Source organism: Ahaetulla prasina, chromosome 2, assembly GCF_028640845.1.
Source record: "Ahaetulla prasina isolate Xishuangbanna chromosome 2, ASM2864084v1, whole genome shotgun sequence".
NCBI classification, from domain to species: domain Eukaryota; kingdom Metazoa; phylum Chordata; class Lepidosauria; order Squamata; family Colubridae; genus Ahaetulla; species Ahaetulla prasina.
Genome location: NC_080540.1, coordinates 274,169,770 through 274,197,062, shown reverse-complemented (window position 1 = coordinate 274,197,062; position 27,293 = coordinate 274,169,770). Strand labels below are relative to the sequence as shown.

General features: G+C 41.2%; 1 protein-coding gene across 2 annotated transcripts in view; it reads left to right on the top strand.

Moving 5' to 3' along the window:
* The window catches only part of CWC27 (CWC27 spliceosome associated cyclophilin), a 112,300-nt gene extending 86,684 nt beyond the window's left edge, over window positions 1-25,616 (top strand). For both annotated transcript variants that reach the window (XM_058169612.1, XM_058169611.1), the window contains exon 14: window positions 24,425-25,616. In XM_058169612.1, the coding sequence (XP_058025595.1) occupies window positions 24,425-24,587 (163 nt within the window). In that variant the 3' untranslated portion in view covers window positions 24,588-25,616. The remainder of the gene's footprint in view (window positions 1-24,424) is intronic.
* Window positions 25,617-27,293: the final 1,677 nt, after the last annotated feature.

Here is a 27,293-nt window from a genome sequence, read left to right as displayed (position 1 = left end):
TATAACTATAAAGAGTTTAGAAATTTTACAGATCAGAAAGGTCCAGATTTAATATATTCCAGATTGGCAAAATAAGATGCACAATTGTCTGGTATGTATATGGAATGAGAATGTATATTTTTTTTAAAAAAGTTGCAAATGAAGATACATTTGTTAATCCCAAATATCATGATCTGCTAGCTTGAGACTCATGGGATGAAGAATGTTGGGAAGTTTTTCACAATAAATGAAACAAGAACGTCATGCAGCAGGAAATAGATATCAGTTTTTCTTCTTTCTCCATTATAGGGAGAGAACCCACCTTTTAACCAGCATATTTTCACCTCAATTTGGCAGCTTCACGCATTTGATTTAGTTCCCCTCTGCTAGATGATTGAACATTTTTGATTATGAGGATTTAAATTTCTGTTTGGATCAAGATTAAGTTCGTTTGAGAGATTGTTATATAAACATATTCCACTCTGGAAGTGATTAAGCCAGGAGTTATAAAACCATGCACAACTTGATGTTTAAAAGCATTTTCTGGCTTTTCTCATAGTACATAGTATCAAGTTGTTCAAATATCTGCATTCCAAACTTAGATGTGCTTGATTGTTGAATATATCCTAAATCATTTACATGCTAAACAACCTGCTGCTGATTAGAATAAAATTTTCCAGGGGTTCACAGATGCTCTTATAATTACGAAGTAAACTTTTAAAAGCCTGCCCTGGTACTGTATTGTCATCTTTGATAGTAACTTTGTAAGAGAGTGTCAAATGAAGAGTATTGTTTCCCACTTGGAACTTCAAAATATAAGGCATGGTTTGCAATAAAACAATTGGCTCCATTATTCAAGCAATTAGTACATTGACAATTTTTATTTTGATCTCTCTAGCATACAAGCATCACAAAATAAGTTCTTAATTTCTTAAGAGTTTGCCAACCCCAAAGGTCACCCAGGATCTACAGGAAAGGTCTTTTCTTATATGGTATACCATAGTAAGTCTAGTGATTAAACAAAATATCACAAATTAATTATTTAAAATGGAAGAATTTCTCACTTTAGGAATCAAATCAATGGTGTGTCCAATAAGAAACTGAATAATGTGTCACTTCAAATTATAGCATGTAACATTGCTTCAAAATGATTCCTTCAGGCCCGAAGCAGAGGTGGGTTTCAGCAGGTTCTGACCAGTTCTAGAGTACCAGTAGTGGAAATTTTGAGTAGTACGGAGAACTGGTAGTAAAAATTCTGACTGGCCCCACCCCCATCTATTCTCTGCCTCCTGAGTCCCAGCTGATCGGGAGGAAATGGAAATTTTGCAATACCCTTCCCCTGGAGTGGGGTGGGAATGGAGATTTTACAGTATCTTTCCCCTGCCACGCCCACCAAGTCGTGCCATGCCCACCAAGCCACACCCACAGAACCGGTAGTAAAAAAATTTGAAACCCACCACTGGTCCAAAGGATAGAAAAAGCCAGATTAGCCACCACAATTTTTAAAGAAATACATTTTTAATGGGCTCAGGTGGTTATACAGGACACCATGTGTCTGGGTAATGATGATTTAATAGCTGACCAGCTGCTGTAATACTGTAATGATGATGCAGTGGTAGGAAAGAGTCAGCAGGGTTACTTGACTGTTACCACTTTAAGGGTCTGTATTATAAGAGAGGCACTGTTGGGGCATATCGCACTCTCTCACTGTGTTCTTCCCTGCTGTTGCTGCTGATTGATTATTTGACCTTTTCCTAGTATGTGTATGTATATTCTTTTGTAGAGATAAACCACTATTTATTATTACAAACCTCTGATGTTATTGCTCCTGAGCTCTCACATAGTCACACTGTGCACACTTTGACACCATGGTATAATCTTTTCAGATTATCTGGCTGGTTCTCTGGCCTCACTTATATAATGTGTAAGTTGCACTAGTGTCCATGTGAATTTGGTATGTCCAACTTATACAACAGTGGTGGGTTGCTACCAGTTCACTCTAGATCGGGCGAACCAGCAGCAATGGGAGGCTCTGCCCACCCATCCGGATGTCTCTGCGCATGTGCAGTAGCTTCTGCACATACGTGCAAGCATGCACACGCCCACGAGCAAACCTATACTGTTGTATAGGTGAGTTAAGTCAACTTGTTAAGTTGAGGACTACCTCTACAAGTCAGACCCACCTGGACACTAGTACAACTTCTTTTTTTTTTTTTTATTCAAAACGTTTTACAAAAAAAAATCCCCCCCCTTTCCCCCCCAACCTCCCTCCCTTCACTAAACCCTCCCCCCTCCGCCCTGACTTCCCGGATGAAGCACAAGGTATAGTTAAAAATAAAACAAACATATGCTAAGAAAATTTTCCCCCAGAACTATTATACCAATTTTCCCTTTCTAACTCTGACTTCCTCCTAACACAACCAAAATCCTTCAAGAAGAAAAAGATATATATAAAAAATAAGAAAATTAAGAATTAAGAATAACAAAATATATAAATCAATAAAACAAATTAATCCTAAAGTATTTAAAATCAACTAAAACATAAAAATCCAATCCAATTCATAAAATATCTCCCTTATAGCTTCTATAACCATATAATTTCCGGTCTTCCTTACATAAACTCTTTCAAAAATATTCTATTTAAGATACAATACAACACATTATAAAATTTCAATACCAAGAGTTACAGTAGCTATTCAAATTTAATCCATCCTCGTCAAAATCCAGTATAAATCCAAATACCTAGTCTTTTATACTAAATATAAAACATATAATCAACCCATTTCTTCCAGGTCTTCGTCATTGTCTTTCAGGGACAATAATATTTTTGTCTATTAATAATTCAAAGAATAGTACTTTTGTCTCTTGCCATTTTTTTTGATGCATTAATCTCTGTCTTTCTGCGCATGCGCGAGAATGGTGGCGGTTTAGAAGAGTCCGAATTCGGCGATGGGGGCTTTCCCAGGAAATGGAGACTTCGGCTGACTCACCAGGCTTCTCCGGTCCCTCGGTGTGGGGTATGATCTATCCGGCTGCCGTTGGAGAGGTTTGTGGCCTCTCGGGACATACGGCAGCCGAGAACGGGCCGAGGGACGGAGAGGCGGTCCGGAAGGGGCGGCCATTTTGGAGGCGGCGAGGACGTGAGAGAGGCGAGGGAGGCCTGCGGCTTGTTGCGGGCTCCGGCCTTGGCTCCGGCCCTGCCCCAACGGGGATTTCAGCCCTGCCCCAGCGGCGATCCCAGCGGCGATTCCAGCGGCGACCCCGGCGATCCTGGCCAATTTCCAGCGGCGGGAGATCGTCGGCGGCGGTCCCGGCCTGGCTCCGACAGCTTCGGGTTGTGGATTCGAATCCCGACCCGTTTTTTGGCTGTCAGTGGGCCTGCCAGCTCCGTTGGCGCCAGCTCCATCGGCGCCAGTTTCTTCGGTGCTGGTTGGGCCCGGCGAGGCCTTGTGGACTGCGAGGCGCCTGCCCAACGGCGCCCTGTGTTTGGCAGTCCCACCAATGGATGGGTGTGGCGAGGCCTCGGTGGGAGAGGAGGCCGGATTCATGGCTGAGGTTTGTCCCCTCTTGTGGCCTGTTTTGCGTGTCATCAAGTGGCCCTTGGAGGCCTGGCTTGCTCCATCGTATTTCTACCTCCCCTTCCCCCCCCCCTCCCATACCGGACTTTGGATCACCTAAACTGGTCGGTCATGCATGTCCATCTGCGGGTTATGGAGAGGATTGGACTGGATTGGAATAGCTTGGACTGGTCTATGGACCCGGACAGACCGATAGCCATTTCTACCTGACTAAGACCTTGTAGAACTAATCCCCATAGGCACACTATGGAGGTTGCCGCCTGTCTGTTCCTGCTCTGTCATCGCTATCCGGTTCCTGCTCCATCTGTCCTTTACCAACTGGACTCCCGCTGGAAGACTTACCATTTTATCTCTTTGGGATTTTACCATCTTAGCATCCCTCGTCGATTCGCACTTTTTCTATGCGCTACACTGTACATGAACTCTTGCGCCTGCGAGGTGCCCCCGCCTCGCAGGAATGGCCCATATCGCTACCAAGGGCCGGCCTCAATGACGGGTCTTGGGACCCACAGAGGTGGCATGCGAGAAGAAAGAGCCTTTGGGGGTTTTTAGACAGGGCAATTTTAAGGGGTGGGAGGGGTAGGGCGGGTGATGGGGGTAGCCCGTCGGGAGGGAAACCAGTTCCAGCGCATGCTCGTGGCGACTGTCAAATGGGTTCGGAGGTTATGGGGGGGGAGTGTGTTCCTTTGTGTGAGGGTGAGTCTATTTGCACGGTAAGTGGGAGGGGCAGATATGGCGGAAGGGGGGGATCGTATCGATGCAAGGGGTCACGCTCGATGTATGCAGGCGATCGCGTGCCCGATCCCCTGCCTTCACCCGTTTCCCGGATGGCCAAGACTCTCAGAGCCTGGGCCTTCGCCTGATGTTATGCAACGCACGGTCCGTGGCCAATAAGGCCCCCCTAATATATGATCTAATTCAGGGGGGTGCCACGGATATTATAGGCGCACGGAGACCTGGTTGGGTACTGAAGGGGCGTGCCCTGGTCGAGATGTGCCCACCGGGTTTCCGTGCATTCCATCAGCCGAGGCCCAGGGTAGGGGTGGAGGGTGGCGGTTGTTATTAAAGAGAGTCTAGAGCCGAGGAGACCACTGTACCTCAGATTGCCGGGTGTGAATCCTCTTTGTGAGGTGGGGTCAGATGTCAGTTGGGCTTGCTGGTGGCGTACCTGGCTCCTTGCTGCGTGACAGCTGCCCTGCCCGAGCTTCTAGAGGTGCTTGCCGGGTGGCAGTGGAGACCCCAGACTTTTAGTCATGGGGGACTTTAATCTGCCATCTGCTGGCTCGTCATCGACGGTAGCTCGGGAGTTCTTGGCTTCCATGACGGCCTTGGACCTGACTCAAGTAGTGGATGGCCCCACTCACATCGGGGGAGGCACACTGGACCTGATTTTTGTCTCTGGTCAGTGGTTGAGAGATCTGGACTTAAAGGAAATAGTCATTGAACCTTTGTCATGGTCAGATCACTCTCTCCTTCGCCTGGACTTTCTGACCGCTACCCAACACCGCAGGGAGACGGAACCATTACGTTGGTACCGTCCCAGGCGCCTAATGGACCCAGAGAGGTTTCAGACGGAGCTTGGGCCACTTCCTGAGGGTCTGGCTCACGGCACGGCAGAGGAACTAGCTGCAGCCTGGGAACGGGCTGCGGCTGGGGCCTTAGACCGTGTCGTGCCTTTGCGGCCTCTGACCCGGCGCAGATCCCAACCGGCTCCTTGGTTCTCCGAGGAGCTGAGGGGGATGAAACGCCGGAGAAGACGCCTAGAGAGTTCCTGGAGGTCCAGCCGTTCAGAGGCTGATCGGACACTAGTTAGATCCTATACTAGGACCTACCTAGTGGCACTGAGGGAAGCGAGGCGTTGCTACGCCTCCTCCCTCATTGCGTCGGCAGATAACCGCCCAGCTGCCCTGTTTCGGGTGACCCGCTCCCTCCTTCACCAGGGGGAGCGGGATGACCCGTTGCAGGGACGTGCTGAGGAGTTTAACGGTTATCTATACGATAAAATCGTTCAGCTTAAGGACGGTCTGGACCAAAATTGTGGCGATTCGGATGGGGCGTCCGAGGGCGGTCTTGGTGATGTTGTCTGGGATGAGTTTGACCCTGTGACTCCCGAGGACATGGACAGGTTGCTGGGTAGACTGAATGCCACCACGTGTTTACTGGACCCGTGCCCCTCCTGGCTGGTGCTGGCCACTCGGGAGGTGACACGAGGCTGGCTCAGGGATTCTGAGTGCTTCCTTGTTGGAGGAGTCTTTCCGGCCGCCTTGAAAGAGGCGGTGGTGAGGCCCTCCTCAAGAAGCCTTCCTGGACCCGGCTGTTTTAGGTAATTATCGTCGGTCTCCAACCCGCTCGCGGCGAAGGTTGTAGAAATATGGTGGCATATCAGTTTCCCCTGCACCTGGAGGAAACTGTCTATCTAGACCCGTTCCAGTCCGGTTTCCGGCCGGTTACAGCACTGAGACGGCTTTGGTCGCGTTGGTGGATGATCTCTGGAGGGCCAGGGATAGGGGTTGTTCCTCTGCCCTGGTCCTATTAGACCTCTCAGCGGCTTTCGATACCATCGACCATGGTATCCTGCTGCGCCGGTTGGGGGGATTGGGAGTGGGAGGCACCGTTTATCGGTGGTTCTCCTCCTATCTCTCCGACCGGTCGCAGACGGTGTTGGCGGGGGGGCAGAGGTGGGCCCCCCCGCGCCGCACCTGTGGGTGCCGCAGGGGTCGATCCTCTCGCCCCTTCTGTTCAACATCTATATGAAGCCGCTGGGTGAGATCATCAGTGGTTTCGGTGTGAGGTACCAGCTGTACGCTGATGACACTCAGCTGTACTTTTCCACACCGGGCCACCCCAATGAAGCTATCGAAGTGCTGTCCCGGTGGTTGGAAGCCGTACGGGTCTGGAGGGGGAGAAACAGGCTCAAGCTCAATCCCTCCAAGACAGAGTGGCTGTGGATGCCGGCATCCCGGTACAGTCAGCTGAGTCCACGGCTGACTGTCGGGAGCGAGTCATTGGCCCCGATGGAGAGGGTGCGCAATTTGGGCGTTCTCCTGGATGAACGGCTGTCTTTTGATGAACACCTGACGGCCGTCTCCAGGAGAGCTTTCCACCAGGTTCGCCTGGTGCGCCAGTTGCGCCCCTTTCTAGACCGGGATGCCCTATGCACGGTCACTCACGCCCTTGTGACGTCTCGTCTGGATTACTGCAATGCTCTCTACATGGGGCTCCCCTTGAGGGGCATCCGGAGGCTACAGTTAGTCCAGAATGCAGCTGCGCGGGTGATAGAGGGAGCCCCTCGGGGCTCCCGAATGACACCTATCCTGCGCAGGCTGCACTGGCTGCCTGTGGCTTTCCGGGTGCGCTTCAAGGTTTTGGTGAACGTCTTTAAAGCGCTCCATGGCATAGGGCCGGGCTATTTACGGGACCGCCTGCTGCTACCGAATACCTCTCACCGACCGTGCGCTCTCACAGAGGGACTCCTCAGGGTGCCGTCGGTAGCGACAGTGTCGCCTGGCGACGCCCAGGAAGGGCCTTCTCTGTGGGGCTCCCGCCTCTGGAATGACCTCCCCAGGACTTCGCCAACTTCCGGACCTCCAGACCTTTCGCATGAGCTTAAAACTTACCTATTTATTTGCGCTGGCCTGGGTTAGTTTTTTAAATTTATGGGTTTTTAAATGGGTTTTAGTTTTAAATTTTAATTATGGCCAATTTTAATAAGTTTTTTAAGTGTATTTTAAATTGTATTTATATATTGTCTATTTTACTTGGCTGTGAACCGCCCTGAGTCCTTCGGGAGAAGGGCGGTATACAAATTTAATAAATAAATAAAATAAATAAATTTCTCCTTTTGAAAAGTCAGTCACAATATTGCCTAGTAAATCCTTACGTTCAAAAATCCACAAGATACTACCATATATTCCATCAGTCCAAAGAGGGAATTATTGATAAACATTAAGCCTATAAGTTTTTTCAGTTCGGGAGACAGCCTCCTGTAGCACTAATTCTGACATTTCATCCAAACTATTTAAAGGAAACTTCTTTACATCAACTTGTTTATTCACGATCATATCTTCATCCATTGCATTTAAGTCCTGTTTCAGTTCGTATTTTTGAGTAATTAAATACATTCTTTCTGTGTAATCCTGTATAAAGTCACGAATCCATTCTTCTGAAAGAACCTTCATAACAAAGTTCTTGCTGAAAATCCCCTTATGAAATACTTAAACAACGTAATATGATCCAACAAACCAGAATCCAACACAATAAGATGATGTCTCCATTCAGTTTCGATTTTGCAGCAAGCTATTTGCAGTTAGTCTAAAATGCCATTTTAAGAGAAGGAAAAAAAAGAATAATTTTTCTCTCTTTAAAAAGAGGAGGAAGTCAGAAAATCAACAATACTTGCAAACCAATAATTATTCACTCATGCTTCTTCCGCCTGCTTATAAATCCACAAAGAGAAATCAATTGTTAGCAGAACTTGGACACCTTCCTCTTTTCCTGCTGTTGCAAGAGACACGCTGGATAATGGAGGTAGGAGGGATTCGAAGGGACTCACCTTCCAGGACTTTGCATAACAAAAACAAAGCCCCTAAGGGAATCTACCTCTCTCCCCCCTGCTCATTCCCCTGCTCTCTCAACCAGAGAGGGAAAATTAAGTCGGGAACAGCTGTTCGAAAGCTATTTACACCGGCTTTTACAGTTATCTAGCGCGGAGTGCCATAAATTAGCACCCAGCGAGAAAGGTGGAGCCAAGCGGAAGTCACTAGTACAACTTCTTATCATATAAGTCAGGGGTGTCAAACTCGATTTCATTGAGGGCCACATCAGGGTTGTGTTTGACCTCCAGGAGCCGGGGTGGGTGTGGCCAGCTCAATGTCACTCATTTCGGGGGCGTTAGTGGTGGCCTGAGTGCTCTGCCAGCGAAAATGGGTTCCCAAGTTCCTTTTTCACTGGCAGAGGGTTGAAGAAGGCTGTGGCAGCCAAAAACAGAGCTCAGGAGCTCATTTTCGCTGGCAGAAGCACCACACGCCAGTTCTTCACTGTTTCCAGGGCGGCCCCACGGGCCAGATCTAAGTACTCGGTGGGCTGGATCTGGGCCCCAGGCCATGAGTTTGACATCCCTGATATAAGTGGTTCATTTAGTGATCAAAGTTACCTCAGCACTGAAAAAAGTGACTTATGACCATTTTCACACTTATGATTGTTGCAGCACCCCCATGGTCACATGATCAAAATTCAGTTACTTGACAACTGATTCATATTTATGATGGTCCCAGGGTCATGTGATCACCTTTTGCAACCTTCTGACGAGCAAAGACAATGGGGAAGACAGATTGACTTAATAACTGTGTTACTAACTTAACAACTTCAGTGATTCACTTAACAATTGTCACAAGAAAGGTCATAAAATGGAGCAAACCTCACTTAACAACTGTATCATAGAATTTTTTGGGCTAAATTGTGGTTGTAAGTTGAAGACTACCTGTATTTTTATTGCTTGCTTTCATATCATTCCAGCAGAGATAAAATTTGGCTGAGACAAGTGCTAAAAAAAATAATAATAGAATACTACAGCTTCCTCAGAGATTGGCCACAATTAAGACTATAGCTCCAAAGCAATTACAACAGCACATACGTATCAAATTTATATCTGCTGCAATCATGAGACTCTGCAGCTTATAGTAATTAAGTATATACATTAAACATCTACTATAGGAGTAAAATCATAAAATGGAATTAAAAACATGCTACTCACCATATCATTAACACAGTGATTTGGGACTTCACCAATATTTTTTTTTTCTTGAAGCAGAACATAAAATGAGTTTTCCAGCTTCTTTAAAACTATTATGGCCTTTTCCTCTTGTAAAAAAACCGACAAAACAAAAACAACTCATCATAAACTCTCTGACTCTGAATTTTATTTTAGGTTTTTTAAATACTTTTGGGCCTTGTTGGCTGAGCATGGATAATACCATGCCTGACTGGCCAAACAGTGGGAAAGTGTATAATTTGTGTTCTGAAACAAAAGCATAGATCTTATGCAACTTAGATAACTTTGTACAAATATGCTGATTATGTGCCCAAGTCTGAGGATAGTAATGTATTTTAATGCAATATTTTAATGTAATATTTAAGAGCCTCTATAGAAATACTATTTTCTAATCAGTCTTTGATGATTGGGGTGACAAATGCATCCTTATGGTTATTCCTTTCCAAAATGGCAATTCGTAACATTGAGCATGTTTTAATATATAATATATATTTATAAACTTGCCTTCTATTACTTGTCTTGTTACTGTAGAAAAATGCATAAAAATACAATGAATCTCAAAGATCATAGGAATATAGTTTTTGCAATGTAGGATTAACGTGTTAGTGTTTCCTGTATTTTAGACCAATTCCAATTAAAATCCTTATTATTCACTTGTGCTTTCTTAAAATGGAAGCCAAACTTAGACAAAAGTTATATTGCTCTGCAATAATATACAAAGTTAATTAATCAGCTACATTTCTATATGAACACAATAGTTCATTAAACTCACTAATTCACTTTATTTGAATTTAATCATAGGTATAAATCTGACTAGTACTATAATTAAGTTTATTTTTCCCCCTTTTCCTATAGACTAAACATAGCCAGATTTTTTATCTTTGCCTTATAAGTCTAGCATACTAAATCTTGTGTCCACTCAGTTCAAGCTTTTACATTTTGTAATTTTTCCTTTAAAGATTCAAAATCTTCAAGTATGTGTAGTTATTAATAGGTTGGAACAGAGTAATGGTTTTAATCGTAAGTTTTATATTACTGTATCTGGTTAGCCTTCCTCTTGTAAAATATTTACTTAAAACATTATTATACTGTTTTTATTATATCTGATTTCAAAATGGTATACTGTAGAAAGCAAACATAATTCTGCATGAAAAAGCCCCAAAGCTCCTTTAGTTAAACCATTAAAACCACTTGAAATTCCCAGATCAATAAAATACCTTATGATTGTATTGTATAGCAACAAGGACTTCTTCTTGTTGGATTTTTTTAAAATAATGATTATAGCAAAAATTAACTATTACTATCACTTGCTTATTATATATATTTTTTAACGTGATTAAATCTCATCAGCTTTACCATACCTACTCTAGGCCAGCTTTGCTGGCTGGGGAATTCTGGGAGTTGAAGTCCGCCAGGCTTAAAGTTGCCAAAGTTGGAGACTCCTGCTCTAGGCCAATCTTATAGAGAAGCATTTTCACTTGTGTCTTGCGCATTATGGTATAATGTCTATAATATTATTGGCTGGAATATTAACATATGCAACAAGTAGCTTTCTGTACCACAATTCCAGTACAACACTGACTGCTCTAAGAGCCAAATTGTTCTCCCAGAGCGAGAAAGAGACATGGAATGTTGCATAACGTGGAGCTCTTCTGCCAGAGCTGTAATTTTTATTGTTAAAATACATTTCATCAGTCAGGAAAAAAAAGAGTTGTTTTTCTTGCATTTTACTCAATCTGTGTTTTTTTTTAAAAAATGGATTTTAAAATAGATTTTTTTAAATCTATCTTTTTAATATTTTAGTTGTTTATTACATGGCAAAGGTGAAACATCATGGACATCATCTATAACAGGGATTTCCAGCCTTGGCAATTTTAAGACTTGTGGACTTCAACTCCCAGAATTCTGCAGCCACCAAAGCTTTGCTGGCTGAGGAATTCTGGGAGTTGAAGTCCACAAGTCTTAAAATTGCCAAAGTTGGAGACCCCAGATCTATAACATGTATACCAATTTATGCACAAACTAGCAATCTTAAATATTTGTTTCTGAGGCAATAATAAAGGCACACTGCCTTTATAATTGTCAGGGTGAATCTAAACAGATTCTTAATTGTGCGCAAGAATTGAGAGCATTCAGTGAGCATAAATGAAATATTCTAGTGCCAGACAGATATCGTTATTACAAAGCTTTCCAGCCCATAGAATTAAGTTAAGTATGAGAACTTTATAACCGGGGGAAAAACTGTTCCAACTGGAACAGAAACAGTGCTGGTGGATTGCACCTCAAACATAGCAACTCTTTTAAAGAGAGAATTGGGCCATGCCACAACTCTAACATTGTATAGGAAACACTGCTATATAGATTTTGTTTTATAAAGGATTCTTTTGGGTAGTTATAGGCATTTCTTTAAAAATGTAGGCCTCAGCATCGCATATCTGGGCACTTACATGCGCTTACATCAAGGATTTTCCAACTCTGATCATAAAAGCCAGAATTGGCTACACTAGATAAGATTTCATTAAAGGTCTCACTTCTTGTTAATTGTCTGGGCCTGTTTATGGAAAGCTTTGCAATCCTCTAAACTACTTCTGGCATTGTTCAAATTTTGCCAGGTTCTCTGATCCCTGAGTTGTTTGCTACCATAAGACTGTTCAGACCTCTTGGGCCAGTGAAACAGCATAGCTAGAGTATTAAACTAATTGAATTATTGACCTACTCCAGTCTGAACGCCCCTGTATCTTATAAGACATGCTTTGTAACTCTGTGTACATCATCCTGCTGTCTGGGATGACATCTGGCCTTCACATTATCATGTCTCATATCCATTTGCACTGCTGGTATGTACTTTTGAGAGCACTTGATTAATCTTCTTTATCAAAACATTTGAAGTATGTTTCTGTAGCAGTTTTGGGAAATGTTTTAAATATAGTGTATGTGTGAACTGTTCCTGTAAATGATAGAACAAAGGCATCATGTCTCTGCTTCCCCATTGGAAATACTGGAAGCATAAATCATAATGGTTTTATTTGTCTGTGTCCTGATGCTGTTGCAAAACCCAGTTGCTTTTTTATGGAGCAGGGTTGTGAGTTCTGATAGCCTGCTTTTTTGTAGACACATTAATATCCCACCAGACAGATTGTTCAGAATGTTTTAAGAGTAGAATGACCAATCTGGGGCCCTTAAAATGGGGATATTGGACGGGGGGGGGGGGGGAAATCAACCTGTGACAGCAGTTTTACAAAGTAGAATGTATATTAGCAACTAGATTGCTGCAAAGAACAAAAGTTTTGCCTTGAGAATGCTGGGTGAGTGGGATTGCCAGTTGTTTATTCTCATTCACCATTGGGGTTGTAGCACAGTAAATGTGCATCTGCGCACATGAAAGCACATGCAAATTGAATTAATACTATTGCACTAGGCACTCTGAAGCTTACTCTCAGTTTCTATTCCTGAGGATCCAAATTGTTGGGGCAGTAAGCTCACTCTGTAAGCCACTTAGGTAAAGGTAAAGGTTCCGTACATGTGTGCTAGTTGTTCCCAACTCTACGGGGTGGTGCTTATCTCTGTTTCAAAGCCGAAGAGCCAGCACTGTACAAAGATGTCTTCGTGGTCATGTGGCCAGCATGACTAAATGCCAAAGGTGCACGGAATGCTGTTACCTTCCCACCAAAGGTGGTCCCTATTTTTCTACTTGCATTTTTTACGTGCTTTCGAACTGCTTGGTTGACAGAAGCTGGGACAAGTAACAGGAGCTCACTTCGTTACGCAGCACTAGGGATTTGAACCACTGAACTGCCGACCATTCGATCGACAAGCTCAGTGTCTTAGCCTCTGAGCCACCACATCCCTCTAAACCACTTAAGAGAGGGTTATAAAGCATTATGGACTGGTATATAAGTCTAAGTCCTATTGCTATTGCTATTAAATAAATCAATAGGCTTTCTTACTGATAGGCAGAGAAAGGAAAAAGAGTGATGTATTATAGTCAGAGTACATATTCTACCTTTGATCTAGTTCTTTATTTTGCTTGGGATATAAAAACATCCCAAATAAAATTTGAAGTATCTATGCCTCCATTGTAATTACATTCCATTTTTTTAATTAAAACAATTGCAAATACATTAGAAGTCTTGTATTATGTATACTGAAGGTCTTAGTCCAAAGTGAATCTAAGTCTGGATGAACTTTGAAGTGCACTGCCAGATAAAAATATAAGCGATATTATTACATTATCTGAAAACTTTGATGAAATGTTTTAAGGTTTTTAAGCAATCCTATCAAAAGAATTTGTTTCCCACTATGATAGGAAAAACAATATTATTTTTTTCTGAGAAGGGCATTGTATATATTTATTGGCATTTGATTATAATTATCATTCATGATGAAGTTTATAAAAACCCTGCTCATATCTACTAATATGTCAAGATTAGAAATAAGGACTTGGTTATGAATATACCATGTATGGTAAAAATAAATATATTTATTATATAAGTAGTATGTATTATGCGCACATACACTTCACATACATACAGGAGAGATTCAAGAAATTGTATATCCGCTAACTCACTGTTTTTCATATAAAAAGTATTGCTTCATAATAATAATTGATTTTTTTAAAATTTTGTAATATGTTTTTATTGAGATTTTTAACAAGATAAAAGCAATATAAATATAGAAAAGAAAAAAGACAATAAAGAAAACAATTTAATAGGTAAGAAAATAGAAAAAGAGAAGAAATATAAAAGAGAAGGCATAACTTATGCACCTTGACAGTTGTTAAAAATGCATTTCTATTTTACTCTTTCTAAAATTGCATCTTAATTTCCTTCTTCTATAAGTTACCCTTTCTAATCATCAAACCCATAAATCACAAGTTCATGTTTTCCAGTCACTAATAAATGTAATAGTTGACCTTTTTTCAATTAATTTTGCCATTTCTGGTAGTCTATTATCTTCACCAACCATTCTAATTATGGGTATATCAGAGATTTTCCATTTTTGTACATATAATAGTCTGGCAGCAGATCATATATAAAAATAGTCTTCTGTGGTTCTTTTCTATTGTCTGTCCATTAATTCCAACAAGAAATGTTCTGGCATCAGTTGATTCTTAGTCTTTAAAATTCTTTGGATCGTTGTATGTATTTGAACTCAAAATTGTTCCGGCTTGTTTATAAGTCCATCAGGCATGATAAAACAATTCTTCGTGTTGCTCACATTTCCAACATAAATTTGAAGTGTCTTCATACATTTTGTCTATTTTTTCTGGAGTTATATATAACAACAGTACATCATTTTAAAATATAATATAATGCAGATTTCAGTCCCTTAAATCACAACTGTTCTCTTGATTTCTGGGTTGTTCTAATAGTTGTGATAAACATTAATGTGTTGTTCTCATGGTCTACATGGTTGCTTTTGATACTACTGAAGGTCAAATGATGCAGATTTAAGAAGTACTCATAGCATGCTTCGATGGTAAAAAATGTAGTAATATTGACAACTCCAAAGATCACATCAAAACAAAAAGCAAATAGAGCAAACCTGCAAAAGAGCATCCCTCCACACACATTGTACAAGGAGAACATTTTCATGCTCCAATCAGCCTAGATGTCTTCCTTGAGTGAAATCCATTCCCATGAGGCAACCACAGTTTCTCGGCATTTTCTGACAACCACAGGTATAAAAGTAGCAAAGATATCCCAGCTACTTTTGCCTCTGATCAGAAAGTGCTTTGCATTGTCAGTTGGACATGACACATGAACAGTGGTACTTGCACATAGGCAGCCCTTTAAGGAGTTTTCATTAGGCCATTTGGCAACCTTGCAACTTGGAAGGAATACAAATTTGGTCGCTTGAGCAATACAAAATGGGTTGGGGAAAGGCAGGCAAAGCTACTGGTAGGCATTCAGCAAATAGATGAATGCAGAATAGCACAGCTGCCCCTGTTGGCCACTGCTGTCCAAAAGTAGGACTTCCCAGATCTCTCTTGCAAGGTTGATTTTTATGACTGAGAATTAGCTACGTTCTAATTGTCATGTGTATGTTTATGCACTCACATTTATTTTTCTGCTCTTGTATGTGCGTTTGCCTACTTTTTCTTACAAGGGGAAGCATTTTAAGCTGTTTCCCAAATGTTGCCATCTCTTCCTGATAGCTCTCATTTTGTTGCAGTTGGCAAGAGTGGTTGCATGCCACTTGACTGCCTCTGTGTACCACCCATTAAGAAGTATCGTTCTAATACTCTTGGAAGGATGGAATTTATTTATCCACTTTCATTTCTTCAGAATTAAAGAAATGTGTAACCTTCTAGAGACCTCATTTAGACCTCAAGAGATTTGTGTGCAAATTCTCTTTAGTAATTAATTTTGCTGTTTTGAGTTTGGAGGCAGTACATCCATCTTTCTTCCATTGCTCCTGCTAATTAGCCTTTTTATCACAGTTTTGGTTTTGGACCAAAGTCTGTCTGTCTGTCCCTCCCCCCCCTCCCTCCCCCATCTCTTGTGATTGATTAAGTACTCCCGCTACACTTTAAAGTACATTTTAAGATTTGCAGGTCTTGTCTCTGAAGATTATGTTTGCAATCCACCAACTACTGCCTCTGCAGAATCTTCATTTATTTCAATGAGATTTATTTTAAACAGAGGCTGCTCTGTGCAAATGCTAGGTGGAAGAAAAAAAGGAGAAAGTGCAGTTGTAGCAGAAGTGCTATATTATTCAGGCCCTACTCATCTCCTAATGCCTTTTAGCCCTAATACAATAAGTTGCATAAAAAGAGCTAGATCAAGGCCTTAATCGAAATATCCTGCAGGAGGTACCAATTTAGTAATGATATTTTCCAGTTTAATTTCTACAGACGTTTATCCAAACCGGTGCACACTTAGGCATATTTAAACCTCTTGATTCATATGGAATTAGGAACACATAATTTTGCTTAGAAACTATGGGAAACTTTAGATGTCTTGCCATAATTTCATTTCAATATTTATGGGGTGGGGTGGGTTTCATGGTTTTCTTTTTCGTCATCTTTTCTTTGCAATTTGATCGTCAATGTTTTGTCAATTGTCTCTCTGTCAATCTTGCCTTCTCAGTCCCTGCTTGTTCTGTCCTCTTTCATTCTTTACATGTCTTCCTTGATTTATTTTTTTCTTCTGGGTTACTTCTGTTTCTCATTTAGAATAGAATAGAATAACAGAATTGGAAGGGACCTTGGAGGTCTTCTAGTCCAACCCCCTGCTTAGGCAGGAAACCCTACACCACTTCAGACAAATGGTTATCCAGCATCTTTGCCCTTCCTTTTCTTATGCCACCCATTACATTGCTGGTAATGAAAAGAATGCCAGGGCGTTCATTCTACCAGAACAACAAACACTTCTTTTTTAGGTAAGAAAATTGTAGTTTTGATCTGTGAAATCACTTAGCTGTTTTGTCTGTCTGCCTGTTTTTGCATGCTGCAATTTTAGCGTAAATAGAAAAAGAAGTGTTGCAATCTTTTCTTCTTGTCATTTGCACTTCTAACGTTACAAATAACATTGTTTGTGCTATTTCTTGGAAATGTCCAAGATTTAAAGGCATACCTTCCCACTGACTAGTATGCTTGAGAGGCCATGGCAAAGCCAAAACCTCATTTCTGCTGCTTTCTTTATAGACATGCACATGCCACACAATCCTAGACACACAATGATTGTCTGGGCTCAACCGAAGTGCTGACAGGAACCGAAAGCTAGTGAGCAGGCAGATGATATGCAGCCAGTCATTTCTTCTGGAGATGCGGAAAGGGGCAGTCTTGCAAAAAATGGGGGGGGGGGGTTTTAAAAGATAGCCATCGTTGCAATCCTCTGCAGGATCTCTTACCCCATTGGAAGCTGCCTGAATCTCTCTCCGCTGACTTGTAATTTCATTGGTGTAGGAGATTAATAAATCTCCTGTTATGCTTGGGACTTTAAATCCACACACTTCTTATATGACATACTTTAAGAAGAGAATATTGCAAGGAAATCAGCAGAAGACACCCCCTCTCCCCATCACCACAACATTCTTAGGACCTAGATTCTATGTAAGAAATATAGCTTTAAAGTCAAAACTTTAAACATTTTTAAACTTTAAGAGATCCTCTTAATACATACATACATACATACATATATTTGGAAGCCCTGACAAGGGCTGACATAAAGTTTTAAAAGCCAGCTGTTTTTTCGTTATGCCTCATTGTCAGGGTGAACCTAACATACTGCATGAAATATAGAGTTGATTATTTACAATAGTCATCTTTGGTGTACTTTGCAATATAATTAATCTTGCTGAACTAATTTGATTTTAAATATGGAAGTGATTAGTAGGTTTTCTCTGTTATCTGTTGCTTTGTGTTGTTTATCCTGGCATTGCACAAGGGGTACAGTTCTAACCAGCCTTTGTTTTATGTGTGCGTCTGTTTGTTTAGGCAATGCTTATGGTTGTGTCTCCAACTTTAATATACTTTGCGGGCATACAGAATAAAACAGCACAAAACCGTTGTTGTTTATTGTATGGTCTTCGTAGTTTCTGTAGAGCAGCCCATTGACTAAAGTTATGCATCCTCCTGGCAGTACAATTATGATATCATCCAGAGGCAGACAATGTTGGGAGGGTGGTTGCCTTGTATACGCATCTCTAGGCCATGTGACAAGAAATGAAGTTCTTCCCTTTTTCCCCCTTAAATACCGTGTTTCCCCGAATATATGATCTATTCAAAAAGTAAGGCCTAACCCAATTTTTGGGGGGAGATGTTGTTCGCCAGCAGCCTGTGGACCTGGCAGCGGAGTCAGACAGTGAGGAGGCTGGGAAGGACAATGGGCCAGTCCTGGAATCAGGGAAAGGCACGGATGAGGGCTCTGCATCGGAGGCAGAGATGGGACCAGGGCCATCTGGGAGCGATGCGCAGACTCTGGAGCCTCCAGAGGCAGACAGCAGAGAGGCAGAGGAACAGGAGGAGCCTTTGGCAGGTTGCCAAAGACAACAAAGGTTGATGATAAAGCCGAAGGACTTTTTATGAAGAATTTGTTTTGGACTAAGCTGAGAATGAATTAATTCTCAGCTGTTCTAATGAAATAAGTTTGTTCAGGACTTTGTTGGTAATCACTACTTGGGCCTTGGTCACAACAGTAGGACTAATGTATGCCCTACCCCAAAAATAAGCCCTAGTGAAGGGGATGGGTGTGGCCAGCACAGGAGGTAGCCCTTCCCTTCCCCGGTCACATCATGGCTGCTCGGCCCCTCTACCACGGACCACGGATCAGCTGATCCAGGAGTTCTTTCTCTCCGGGTGCCTGGAGATATTTCCAGCACACTCTTGCTAGCCCCAGCCCTGCCCACAGTGCCAGGCAACCTTGCAGCCAAGGGCTCCTCTGTTCCACAGCTCACCTTGTGGCTATGGAGCAGGCAGCGGCCACGGTTTGCGCTCCACCAGGCCTAGTGCTCCAATGTTGTTTAGGCTTCTGCTATGATGAGGCAGAAAGCCATCTGGCCCGTTAGAATCGGCTCTACCCGGCTGCTGTTGCTTGAGAAAAGGACAGGCAATTGTGGAAGATTGTGGGAAATGTGTGCTTACGATAGAAGGAAAGCCCAGCCTGTCCCTTTCAATTGATCAATGTCTGTGAGAGAGAGAATGAGAGAGAGAAAGAAATGACAGAGGGGAGAAACAAAAATTGCAGGCAACGCTGTTTGAAAGGGTTTCCTCTGCGCTATTTCTCTTCTCCGCTCTGCCCGTCCACTGCACCTGGGCCTGCCAAGCACCATCCGCCCCAAACCAAGCGGCGGGGAAGCTTTGGGACAGCGCCCTTCTAGCGCCCACTGCCCTGCCAAAGGCAAAGCTGAAGCAGGCGGGGGCCGTGTGGGGTTCCTTTGATGGCCTCCCCACCCCTGCCCTGCTCTGGAGTGACCCATACACGAGGTGTGAGTATCTCAATATTTGGCCAAATAAGGGTATTCACCAACTCTTTTTGAGAAAGGCAGACTACTTCTGCTAGGCCTGAAATGCACAATAATAGAATTAACTTGATGTTGTCACTTACATGTTTTTAACATTCTGACAGACCCAGAAGAGACCCAAGTGGGAAGGGACCAAGTTGAGGGACTGAGAAGACTTTTTTTGGGGGGTGGGGGGGTTGTCAGATCAATAGCTTCCATCAGTTATAACAGTTGTCAATTAAGTTGCCTATCTCTATTGTTATGTTTAAAATAATATAAGTATTGTATTCGGTCTTAGTATTTTTCCCTTACCAGCATTATGTTGTCTTGGTAGCTTACTTTCAGCAGAGGCAAATAGGGTGTTATATTTCTTGAACTATAGGGGAGTATTAATAATGAAAACCATGGTAGCTTTTTTAGAGATGTTAACTCATCTTGTCAGTGATGAGTGTGTGAAGGACTTGGGGCCTATTTGGCTCTATCACTTTGGGATGATTGTTTTGTATCTGTGGAATGTATTTGGATATGGTTTCTTCCTCTTTTCTTTCTTCTCTATGCCTCTGCATTATTGTTCTGGCTCCATTTGATTGTTCCATCAGGTAAACTACCTGTTCAGGTTCTCACTCATTTAAGGAACTGTTTAATAGGTTAGGCTAGAATCGCCAACCCTTGTCTTAAAATAATTTGTAACCTGTATATGTTTTTTTGATTACTGATTTTATCTTTCTTATTTATGTTAACATATGGAAGAGGAGCTCGGATTTGAGTTAACTATTGCTGTTAAAAGTGAAAAGGTGATGCTTATTCTAAGTTGCTAAGATTTTTAGCAAGACATATTTGGGGGGGAAATACTCCAGGTAACTTCTTTGTAAATTGTTATATAAGGGGTCCTTCTTGAAAAGTACAAAATGGAATTTTTAAAACTCCTAGCAAAATAAAATGACGAACTTACTTTGTAACTTCCAGTTTTATGTGTTGCAAAACTGGAACGTGACCTGATGTAAACTTCTGGAGAAAAGTCCCAGCTTCACAGTAATGTTTCTTGAAGTTGTACAAGTTCAAAAGATAAATAGATGAAATGTCAGCATACTGACACCGGATAAATAGTGTAAAAGTGCCTTAAATACTCTAAAGATCTATAGAAAATCTGGATTTTTTTAAAAAAAAATATTGAGCTGAGTCTTCTCAGCCCTTGCTTAGAGGAATGTTGCTGGAATGGCTACTGCTTAAAAACTAAAGATGTTCTTTAGCTATGCCAGGAAAGCTTGATTCTGTAGGCTTCGTTCTTCTGTTGAAAAAGTAATGATCTCAGCAAGAGATCTGCCTTCTGCCTTAAACAGCTGTTCGTTAGGAGATAAAGCTTCCTCAAGCATAGAGTATTACCTGCCGAGTATTCTGTATCTGGTTGAATACCCTGTCCTAGGCTGTCCTTCTCCAACCATGTGGCTTGTAGATATGCTGTGCTCAAATTCCCCTAATGGTCATGCTGGCTAAGGAACTAGAGAAGATGAACTCAAAAGCCTCTGGTGGCTACCTAGAGCTGTGACATTGTATTTTAGAAGGTAATTAAAAACAGATATAGAGAGCAGTTCCATCTTCTGATTTTTCTCTCAGATTGCAACCAAGATGATGGAGGTGCCTGAATCCTTACTCAGTTGGTAATTTTTTCTTCGTGCGAGCAATTTTGCTTATCATGGTCTTATATCACTTTATTTTAAAAACCTTGTTTGCCTGATCCCATCTCTAGTGGAAAGATTTTTATGTGTGTGCATATATTTCACCTGGTAGTAAAACCAGAGTTTATATGTTAATCTATTCCAGGTTTTCATGCATCTTGGAGCCAAACAAGATAGGGAATACTTCCAGGAAGCTTATAACCTTTATATCTTTGAAACTTGATTATGTAGAGTTAATGCAAACATGGTAAAGATGGTTACAGAAATACTTGTATTAAGAAGCAACGTTATATTTAATTTTGCATTTCTAGACTGCTCAATTAATCTGGATTTATACACTCAAATTGATTGCAAGGAGTATGCTCTAGGAAATTTCTTTACCAGCTACAGAAGTCATGGCAATTTTTGCATTCAAGCATTCATGATTCATTAAATGATAGAACAAAGCAATGTGATTAATAGAGAACTTCAAAGACATTCCTAACTGGTAGCAGCTTCATTATTTCTAAGGCCTTTCTGGGAGACTTGGTGTCTTGCTTTTTTAATATATTTTTTTGGAATAGCTTTTAATATGCAAGCCAATATTGAGTAAATTCCAAATCATAACCAGTAGTATCATTTATATAAGCAAGGTAGATAGAAACCTAGCCTATCTATCTGTCTATAGCCTATATCTATATATCTATAACCTTAGTTAAGTTTGGGGTTTTTTGGTTGCATTATATATTTACTATCTAATTTATATCAAAAATGATATCTTTAAAGGGCAATTAATTAAGACCTTCTGAATAAGTAAAGAAAAGCAAAATCATACATTGTTGAGGAGAATGGTACAAACTCAAGTCCTACTATATTATATTAGGGCCTAATTAACATAAATCTCTTTTCTTTGGTGTGTTAAAACAATCATATCCTCAGTTGTGCTCAGTTACACTCGCTGGTCAGGGAGCTTCAGCTGAGCTTGCCAATTAAGTGATTATCTTGCCTTCATTAATTTTTTTATAAATAACTCAAGAAGGCAAACATACCTAATGTGCCTTCCTTGTTCTGTTTTCCACACAACCATAATTCTGTGAGGTGGGATAGACTGAGAGAGAATCAAATGAAATCAAATTTGAAACAAATCAAAGTCACCCAGCTGTATTTCATGCCTAAGACACAACTAGAATTTATGGTCTCTCGGTTTCTAGCTTGATGCCTTAACCCAGGGGTGTCAAACTCAAGGCCTGTGGGCCAAATCCAGCCCAGAGGGTTCTTAGATCTGGGAACAGCAAAGGACCAGCCCACAGTGCCTCTGCCAGTGAAAATGGATCTTGGGAGGCTGCGACGACCTCCTGCAACCCTCTGCCAGTGAAAACGGAGCTCTGCTTTCGCTGGCAGAGGGTTGCAGGAGGCCGTCGCAGCCTCCCAAGGTCCGTTTTTGTTTATTTATTATTTATTTATTTATTTTATTTATTAAATTTTTATACCGCCCTTCTCCCGAAGGACTCAGGGCGGTGTACAGCCAGAGATAAGACACAGAATATATACAATTAAAACCAACAATTAAAACGTAACAAATTGCAAAAGGCTGATTATTTAAGAATTCGAATTTAAAATTTTAAAAATATCAATAAAACCCCAAATTAAAATCAAAACTATTATGCCAGTCCCGCTTGAATAAATAAGTGTGTTTTTAGCTCACGACGGAAGGTCCGAAGATCAGGCACTTGACGTAGGCCAGGGGGAAATTCATTCCAGAGCATCGATGCTCCCACAGAGAAGGCCCTACTCCTGGGGGCCGCCAGCCGACACTGTTTGGCGGACGGCACCCTGAGGAGACCCTCTCTGTGAGAGCGTACGGGTCGGTGGGAGGCATAGGGTAACAGCAGGCGGTCTCGTAAGTACCCGGGTCCTAAGCCATGGAGCGCTTTAAAGGTGGTAACCAAAATCTTGAAGTTTACAGAGCACTTTGGCCGCCACAGGTGCCCATGATATGAGCGATGTCGAGCTGGCCATGCCCACCCTGCCCCCAAGGTCCAAGATAATCCTGATGCGGCCCTCAATGAAATGGAGTTTGACACCCCTGCCTTAACCACTAGACCAAACTGGGACACGGTTGTGAAGGCAGCTAAAATAACTTTTGAAACAACTACCGAGCAAGGATGCAGCTACAGGAATACTTCAAAAGGAAACACTTCAGTCACACTAAAGTGCTTTGCGAATAACCTCTGTGGAATGATTTATACAGCCCTATAACGTCTGTGAAATCGTCATATCAAATGCTCCCTAATATAAGCAGGTATGACTTATAGTTTCCATCATTTTATTTAGGCTAAAGATGATCTACTGTGAGGAGCCAACATTTAAAAGAAAAATTCTTAAATGGGATGGCAGAGACAGGGCATAATTCTATGCAAATTTTTCTGTTACCAAAATTATACAATCTTCTCCAGTAATTGAGATTTAAAGCCTGAAGGACCACCAAAATAAACTGATGTGGGGGACAATCATAATTATCAAAAGCCATAAAAATATTATGGCCACAGTCTAAATGCACATGAGTGGTTCAGATTATATACACTTTAGAATTGATTATGACTCCTTTCTTATATGCGTTTGCTCGGGCAGACTTGGCCCTAAGAATAAAACCATACAGTCTGTGGGGGAACTTGGTTGAGATCAGGGAGAGAAAGTAATGAGAGGGGATTCGGCCATTGAGTATGCAGTCACAAATAGGGCTAGATGTCAAAGCAAAACAAAACAAAACATCAACAATACTTGAAGGATATTCTGTAGCCAACAAAAATAGATACGGTGGTTTTTCATACCAATTCCAATTAATTGCTTGGAGGTTTTAAAATAGAATCTCCATTCATTTGATCTGGACTTTAACATATTTAGCTAGCTTACATGTTTATGTGTAGTAGACCTTGCAATGCTTCAATGCCACCTCAGGAAAGCACTTTGTAACCTCCAGGGCCACACGGGCAACTTCTTGTCTGCAGCACCTTAGCAGGCTGCGCTTAGTAAATCATCCAGCTACCTTCTGTAGCCAATATGCAATTCCAGGAAAAGCCATGGCTGCTTCAAGAGATTTTGGACAAGTTCATGAACTTGTGCATCTGGAATATGCTACACAACCCCAGGATAAAGGTTAACAAACTGGATTTATTCTTTGTTGGTGTTTTATTCTATTTATTGACAAAAAGAGAGAGAGGAAGATGGCAGCGGCAAGGGTGGAGGTGACGTTTTCAAAGGAAGAAGTAATGAAATTCCCGAGTTGTTTTTGGTAGAAATTGTTCCAGGAGACACAAGAATTCAAATGTCTAATAAGGCAACTATGTTCCTAATTTTTACTTTCATTGTTAGCAGTTGTTTTTTTGTAAGACTGTTTATGATGTTCTGTGTGGAAGTAAATGTTTTGAGGCTTTATTTGCTTACAGTATCTAAAATTTGTCCAGTTACTATGTCTTTTTTTAAAAAAAACCTTATAGGATGTCACATGTGCTCCACTTTGAGGACAAAACCAGAAAAGTAAAAGATGCAAGTGTGCAAGATGAAGATACATTTGAAATTTATGATCCTCGGAACCCTGTTAATAAGAGGAGGCGGGAGGAAAGCAAAAAGCTTTTGAGAGAAAAAAAGGCGAGGAGATGAAATGAGTGGTAAAACTCACCAGATCCAGCTTGGAAAAATACATCGTACACTTTCTGTCTCTGCAGAAGTTGATGTCCCAAAATATATCACTTACAAGGTGTGAAAAGGAATCTGGGGTCTAATTTGGAAGCAGTGCTATCGCCTCTGTTTTGTGAATTCTGATGTAAAATAAGCAAGTCTTCTCAGTAAAGTCCTTAGAGTCTATTTTTAGTCATTATTGTTAATAGATAGTTCATTTTCCATACTCTGTTCCTTTTTTATGTATTTGCATTGTTAAATAGAGGATTTTATATTTACAATCTTCTCGGAACACTGAAAACTTTTTCCAGAATGTAGAACAAAAGCATTTGGCATTACTGAAAAATAATGTTATCACTCCTGGTAACAAACTCAGACATTTATTGCGTGTAGAATTGGAGAGAAGCAGTGGAGAGTATCAGCATGCTCAGGAAAACCCCAAGATTGGAAAATAATAGCAAAACCTAAAACTTTCAGGAAGTAATAGATGAGAAAACAAAAGTAAAAAAAACAACCCAGGATGATAAAAGATTCTGCATGCTCTTTTGTCAGAACTTTGAAATAAGCGTAGGAGAGGGAAGGGAAGGAGGGAGGGAGGGAGTGAAGGAGGGGGAAAGAGAGAGAGGGAGAGAGAGAATGGCCAATACTAAGAGAATATTTGTAGCTCAGGATTGAACCTTGAGGTCCATGCTGCTCTCTTGGTTTTACAGATGTTTCATGATGTTCATTGTGCACTGATGATATTACCTAGTTGGATAATAAAGATCTGCCAGAAAATAATCAAATTCAGAAAGCACCAAGGACTCTATAGAATGACTCTTGCAACTCATTCTGTAACTGCAATTCCATTTACCACTCTTATTTCTGATGCCAACATAATCTGTAGTACAATGTGTGAAAATGATCACAATCTGATTTACATCTCGTATATTTGGAATCAGTGGCTTACCATTTGATTTTAATCACTTTGGAAGCAAGCTTCCTCAATAATAAAAGAAAACTATTCTAATATTCATGTGTGCAAAAGTATTCTTGAAAAGAATCTCCTCGTGTCTTCATTATTTAAACTGCAATCTGTGATATTGTTAGCAATTCCACTTTAACTTCAGAACTATTTGTATGCCTTGAAATGAACACACTTTGCATTAGAACAAAATTGAAGTGTAACTAATTTAATAATCTGGAAGCAAAGGACCAAGAACGGAGTCATACAAAGATTCAGCAATATTCTGCATTGCTACTTCATATATATTCCCTTCATTTGGTGGACATTGCCATAATTAAAATAATCGATATAACATAACATAACAACAGAGTTGGAAGGGACCTTGGAGGCCTTCTAGTCCAACCCCCTGCCCAGGCAGGAAACCCTACACCATCTCAGTCAGATGGTTATCCAACATTTTCTTAAAAATTTCCAGTGTTGGAGCATTCACAACTTCTGCAGGCAAGTCGTTCCACGTATTAATTGTTCTAACTGTCAGGAAATTTCTCCTTAGTTCTAAGTTGCTTCTTTCTTTAATCAGTTTCCACCCATTGCATCTTGTTCTACCCTCAGGTGCTTTGGAGAATAGCCTGACTCCCTCTTCTTTGTGGCAACCCCTGAGATATTGGAACACTGCTATCATGTCTCCCCTAGTCCTTCTTTTTATTAAACTAGACATACCCAGTTCCTGCAACCGTTCTTCATATGTTTTAGCCTCCAGCCCCCTAATCATCTTTGTTGCTCTTCTCTGCACTCTTTCTAGAGTCTCAACATCTTTTTTACATCGTGGCGATCAAAACTGGATGCAATATTCCAAGTGTGGCCTTACCAAGGCATTATAAAGTGGTACTAACACTTCACGTGATCTTGATTCTATCCCTCTGTTTATGCAGCCCAGAACTGTGTTGGCTTTTTTAGCAGCTGCTGCACACTGCTGGCTCATATCTAAATGGTTATCCACTAGGACTCCAAGATCCCTCGCACAGGTACTACTATTGAGCAAGGTACCACATATACGGTACCGGTGCATTTTGTTTTTTTGGCCTAAATCAATTTATTATCTCTCCATATAAGTCTTGCATTTATTTATGTGTTTTACACAGAAACAGGAAACAATTTGTACATTTTAAACCATACAAAATGTATCTCTTTAATGAAATAAAATGCATATTTTGAATACATTTAAATGTTGCATATGTATGTTGTCGTATCTGATTTGAAAACCATTCCAAATTTGAAAGTTTTTTCATCTTTTAGCTCGTCTTTCTAACTCTATCGGGGCACTTAAATGACAATGGAAAAACTGGGTTTCTAGCTTGCTACTTAATTACAGTAGTAATTATAGGGTGTCAGATGGGAGGTCTTTTAACCTCTGTATCTCCAACAGGCAGAAGAAGGTACCCTTCAGATACCTTTGATTAGAATTACTTCACCTTTTATGGATGAACAGGAGGTTATAGATCATTTCCATTAGAGTCCTTTATTAAATTCAATTTTAAAGATGTTTAGAAACTCAGTTTGCCTAATAATTATAATACTGGGTCCCTAAATTATTTACTGAATTATTAAGATTCTAAGCACATCAGAACACTTACAATGAAAAATATGGGTGCTCTTGAGTAGTTTCTGATCATTTTAAATGGAGACTTCCTGTTTGTTATTCTCAATATAACTTAAAACAAGTGAAATCCGGGAGTAAGTGG